Genomic DNA, 5672 nt, shown 5'->3' on the forward strand with positions numbered 1-5672 from the left:
TTGTTTATAATAACTTGTATGAGATTAGTCTACTTAGATTTTGTACATATGGTCTCATTTGGATTCAGAGATGAGTTGAGATGATTTTAAATAAGTTGAATAAAATATTATTAGAATATTATTTTTTAATATTATTATTTTTTTAAAATATTAAAATATTTATTATATTTTATATAAAAATATAAAATAATTATAATAATAAAATAAAATAAATTTTCAATCCAAATCGGGTCATAATTTCTATGCGGTATATAAGACACGACGCGTGGCCCGCTCAATCAAGAGCGAGTAGAAGGCTCAACTCCACGTCCTGCGAGCATGGAATGTTGTCTCAATTATCCTTTAGCTTTTAAAATTTCCACACGCGAACGAATTAGAAATAGGCAGCGCAATAAAAAGCGGTAGACATGACAAGAAATCGCCACGTGTCGGGACCTTCATGCGACGTGAGCCACAAGATTCCATCGACTTCTCGAGCGTTCTTCTTGAAGAGAAAAATTAGCTTCTGACGTGGCGACCTCTTATTTCTTCTTATCACGATCACAGCCCAAAGTCCCCAAACTGTTCATTCACTTACCCATCTCTCTCTCTCTCTCCATCCATTTTTTTTCATCGAGTGGTTTTCCGGGGACGATTGCACCGAGGAAATGAGGATATTTGGGAGCTCGGGTGATCGGAATACCCTCCTTTTTCTTCTCTAAGACCATTTCGAAAGACAGTTTCTTGGTGTGGTCTTTTTTTTTTTCTTTTTTAATTTTGTGCTAAATTTTCTTCTTTGTCCGTGGCACCGTTTATTCTTGGGTGACCATGTCAGAGGCGATTTTTTTTTTCGCTATCTAGTTTTCTTTCTATAGAACTGTAAATTTCGCGAACTTTGTTTGCTCTCGCTTTGAATTTGTGTTGTTACCAATTCGAATCGGGGTTATTTTGTTTGTAACTAATGGGGCTTGAATGCTTTTGGAATGTGCAATTCTGGGTTTGAGAGCTCCGAGCTCGGAACCAGCTTGAAACTGAAGAGAGAAAGTAGGATTTGGGGTTAATTTATTTGGAGTCTTAAATTTATGAATTTTTTTTGTTCTGCGGGCAAAAGGAGTTAGATAAATCTGTTTTGTGGAGAAGCAAGGCAAAGAGAGTGCTCCGCTCTGTTAAGCCAAGGTAACTTTGGAGGTTGCTGCTGCTATGGCTATTCAGGTATCTATATTGTTTTCAATGAAAAATTCTATTATGAATCTATGATCTTACTGTATTGATATGTGGCGTCAGCAAGTAGAAAGTACATTATTTCTGCAATTTCACTTCTTAGTCTTCAATTACCAATTATACTTAAATTCTGATCATTTAAGTATAACTGCAGTTTCCTTGTCAAGACTTTCTGACTATGATTATTCATTTGGGCTATAAACAAAGACGCTTTGCCTTTTTTTGGAGCTATAACATTATGATCTGAAGAAGTTAATTTAAAAGGAGTCTAATATGTGATGGATGAAAGTTTTTGCTCTCCCTAAAAGTGAACTATCATTGGACGAATTGAGCAGTTTATGTTTGAAATTACTCTCTCTCTCTCTCTCTCTGTTATTTTAAGTGATGAAATGATGTCATTTTCTCATCAATTTATCCATTATGGCTAATGGCAGCTCTCGTGTTTTCAGTTCGGCATTTTTGTTGGGTTCTTCCCTATTTCTTTGTCATGCAGTCTTTCCAATAAAATTTCCTATTTACTGATCAAAAAACTTTTATCAGGGAAAAGTAAAATAAAATAATTATCAATTAAAGTTTCCTACCAATAAAGTAAGTCAGCTCCTTGAACAGTGAAAACATAACTTTTATTTATTTATTTTTGCTTTAATTGTTGGCTTGGGGTAGTAATTGCAAACTGCAGCAGGATCTTCTAGTTTGTTGAATCACTTTTGGGCTTGTTGTCTATTCTGAAATATTCTGCTTTCCTCAAACAGAATTATTTGATTCATTACTCATTAAAAAATTATTAGATTCATTAGCAGTTTATATAATCTTGCTATTAGAATGTGTGTGATTTGGCAGTTCAAAATTTCCAATTGCCATCAGATGGTGGTGTGGGAAGAAGGGATTTTCTTCCCGCCTTTTAAAAATTTGCAAATATTTGTTTATCTGCTGGAAGGAAACAAAGGGAATTCGTTTTGATGCCATTTGTTCCCTCCTTTGGCTATAGGATCAAAGTGTGGGTATTCTATCACATTCTCTTCTTCGGGCAAGCAATGGAATGCCTTTGAGTTCTGGCCTACATTCTGTAACTGGCACCAAACTAAGAGATCAGTTTTCTTGCGGGAATAGTTGTGCTCCCAAGGTTTGTATCTTTTCTACATTCTTCATGCACTTCTTCTGTCCAGGGAATCAATTGATTCGATGACTTTGAGTGCTCACTTTTCTACCTATCCTTTGTTACTTTCTCATAGGTAAGGAAACAATACACAATCACAAAACAAAGAGAAAGATGGTCGGAGGAAGAGCATAAAAAGTTTCTTGATGCTTTAAAGCTGTATGGTCGATCTTGGCCACGGATAGAGGGTATAGTTTGATGCAAATTTCTTATATCTCAATCAAAAAATTTTTACTGTTATTATTTGCTTATATTGTTCAGTTTCTGTAACAGAACATGTGGGCACAAAGACTGCAGTTCAGATTCGAAGTCATGCTCAGAAGTTTTTCTCTAAGGTTTACTGCTCTTATTCCAGTACCCATTCTCTACCATAGTATCTACTTCCTACCTATTAAAGTAAGTTAAATTTTTATGGAGCCCAAGGTTTGCTACCTTTCTAGATGGGTTCACACATTCATCCTTGGTGCCGTTCTGACTCCGTTTTTTTTTCTCGATCTATACAATAGGTTGTTCGTGACTCTAATGGTGGCAACATTAGCTCCGAGCCCATTGAAATTCCTCCTCCTAGACCAAAACGAAAGCCCAAACATCCTTACCCAAGGAAACTTGGAATTAGGCCCAAGAAAGAAACCTCCACCCTGAAACAGCCAATAAGGTCCGCATCTCCAAATATATCAGTTTCAGAAGAAGAAAACCAATCTCCAACCTCTGTATTATCTGCAATCGGTTCATATGTAGCAGGTTCAGATACCCCTAATGACAGCTTCTCCCCTCTTTCATCTGCAGCCAGTGTCCAATCTGGTGGCTTAGTACTACTACCAGAACCTAACCAATCGACTGAGAGAAGTGCATCTCCATCACCAGCTCTAATGACACTCAGTTCAGTTTCTGATGCGCAACTTCCTACGGTACTTGCCTTGTCCAAATCAATAAATTTCAATGAAACCTTGTATATCACTTTTATATTGTTATGATGTTGGTCTCAAATCCCAGAAACGCGAGTTACTTCCAAAAGGAAATGCCTGTGCTAATGAAGGTACGTTGGAGGAATTGTCACCCCAGTATCTGAAGATTTTTGGAAGGACTGTATTAGTTACAAATTCTGGGTCATCTTCTCATGGCATGGGGACTGGCAATTCCATACCAGCCGATATGCAAGACAAAAAATTTGTGCAAGCATTACCAGTGAACAGTCTGCCCGTGGAATCATTAACGGGGAATACGGAATGTGTTTGGAGTCAATTTCCCCATGTCACACATGGTGCCCCCTCTTTCATGCAATGCCAGAAAGAAAGCTCGAATCGTGTAGAAGATAGTACAGCTGCTCATATGCCATGGTGGACCTTTTATGGGGGTTTACCATTTCCTTTTCTACCATTCCATAAGGAGGGCCCATCGAAAGCATATGTGGACTCTGATTTAGGAGAAGTCCAAGATAAAGTTCAGAAGGAAGGGTCCTGTACTGGTTCAAACACTGGATCAGTAAATGATGAGGAAAATGGTGATAAATGTTCAGAAGCTGAGACCCAGAGTCGGCCGATTTTCCTTGGAAATGAGAATCAAGGAGGAGGCCTAGTTTTCCAATTAAGACCAAGTGAAAAATCAGCTTTCTCTAAGCCAAGAAAGAGCCCTGAAAAGTGTGTGAAAGGGTTTGTACCATACAAAAGATGTACGACAGAGAGGGACATCCAGTCCTCAAAAATAACAGGTCAAGAGGGGGACGAGAAACGTATCCGGCTTTGCTTGTAGTGTCCCTCGACGTAGTTTCCCTCTAGCAATTTCCTTCTGCTTGCTGACGGTTTTAACAGGCCGAGGGGCTGATCTGGGTACAGTTTAGTGGGCTAGAGAGAGAGAGAGAGAGAGAGAGAGTAAGTGGTTGGAGCAAATTATCATCGAGTTGTTCTGTTTTTACCTCCAATTGTTAAAAGATATACGGCCATTTCTTGGTGTATGCATGCATGATAGTCTCTCGCCTTACCCTCATTATTAGCTTTTGTTTTCTTTCTAATTCTTCTCCGCTGAAATATGAGTCACTTGGTCGCTCGATCTGTTGTGCATACAAAACGAGTTTCTTATTTAAGAGTTCATTTCTCAGCATGTGCAAACTTTTGAGTATGGTTTCTTAAAGGGATTAATGCAAGTAAGCACAAAAACCAGTAACCAAAGTGGCTGATCAGCGGACAGGGATAGAGTTGTGTCAAAGAGCAAGGGTGGCTCCATCAAAATCACCAATTAGATTTTTTTTTTCTTTTTCTAGAAAAACAAAATGGAAAAGGAATCGTATTTCACGTGTATCGCTTCTGGCAATGGTAGAACAACTGAAGCCTCTGTGGATTCTGCTTGAAATACTCTTGTCAATTCTGGCTGGGGCCGAAGCGGTAATAGATCACGAGAATGGGCGAAGGCGGAAAGAAAGATTTTCGGCGATGGGATATAATCTGTGCATTACATCTACATACATTACTGGAGTGGGGTGGGACTCTGAACGGTTTGATTTACATGCATGGCTGGAGTGGAACGGGACTCCTAATTCCATTGTTTTATTAGAATCATTGTGCCATTGTGGTCCATTATCCGGCCTTTGAACTATACATATGTATATTCTTTAATCAAAATGAAGTTAGATATGAAGAAAATTGCATTTATGTATTGCTGACATGTCTTGATTTGATTTATACTATTAGAAGTAAAAATTTAGATGCGATTTGAACAGTGAGATGAGATGAGATGAAATAATTTTAGATGAAAGTGAAATAAAATATTATTAGAATATTATTTTTTAAAAGTTATGTAAAAATTTAAAAAAGTTATAATGATGAAATGAGATAAAACACTTTCACTTATCCAAACGGGGCATTAACTATCATTCTTTCAATATCCCTATATGTGCCATTAAATTTTGGGTAGAAGTAAAATATAACAAATTATTTTCTAATTATTTAATGCAACATCATTAAATAATAAAAAGATAAATAGAGGATAATAAATAGCATTACAAGTCATTTGGATAGTCAAATGAAATGAGATGATCCATAAATAGTAATAAAATAACTTTAGTTAAAATGTTTTATAACATTTTGAGAAATATGAAAAAAAATTGAATAAAAATATTATAAAGTTAAAATATTGTTAGAATATAATTTTTTAATATATTTTTTGTTTTAAGATTCAAAAAAGTTTTAACTTTTTTTATTTTTATTTGAAAGTTTGAAAAAATTTTAATGATTAGATCAAAAAGTTGAAGATTTGAAACTAAATTTGTATTTGTAATATTTTGATATTGAGATAAGATAAAATGAGATAAAATAAAAATATC

The 5672-nt window shown here is 36.1% G+C and overlaps 1 protein-coding gene across 2 annotated transcripts; it reads left to right on the forward strand.

The window, feature by feature from the left end:
* The first annotated feature begins 540 nt into the window (after positions 1-540).
* On the forward strand, positions 541-4420 carry LOC108984073 (protein REVEILLE 1-like). 2 transcript variants are annotated; one of them, XM_018955901.2, is made up of 6 exons: positions 541-1191; positions 2189-2323; positions 2433-2544; positions 2630-2691; positions 2863-3264; positions 3350-4420. In XM_018955901.2, the coding sequence occupies exons 1-6, from the start codon at positions 1180-1182 to the stop codon at positions 4103-4105; spliced, it is 1479 nt and encodes a 492-aa protein (XP_018811446.1). In that variant the 5' UTR covers positions 541-1179; the 3' UTR covers positions 4106-4420. The 2 variants fall into 2 exon arrangements, with proteins under 2 accessions (XP_018811446.1, XP_018811447.1); XM_018955902.2 differs by lacking the exons at positions 541-1191; positions 2189-2323 and having other exon boundaries at positions 2630-2752.
* The last annotated feature ends 1252 nt before the right edge of the window (positions 4421-5672 follow it).

This window comes from Juglans regia, chromosome 10 (genome assembly GCF_001411555.2).
Source record: "Juglans regia cultivar Chandler chromosome 10, Walnut 2.0, whole genome shotgun sequence".
Classification (NCBI taxonomy): domain Eukaryota; kingdom Viridiplantae; phylum Streptophyta; class Magnoliopsida; order Fagales; family Juglandaceae; genus Juglans; species Juglans regia.

Coding starts and splice junctions, on each gene's coding strand:
- LOC108984073 (XM_018955901.2), top strand. Junction 2,545..2,629: donor ATCTTGGCCACGGATAGAGG/GTATAGTTTGAT, acceptor TTTCTGTAACAG/AACATGTGGGCACAAAGACT. Junction 2,692..2,862: donor CTCAGAAGTTTTTCTCTAAG/GTTTACTGCTCT, acceptor TCTATACAATAG/GTTGTTCGTGACTCTAATGG.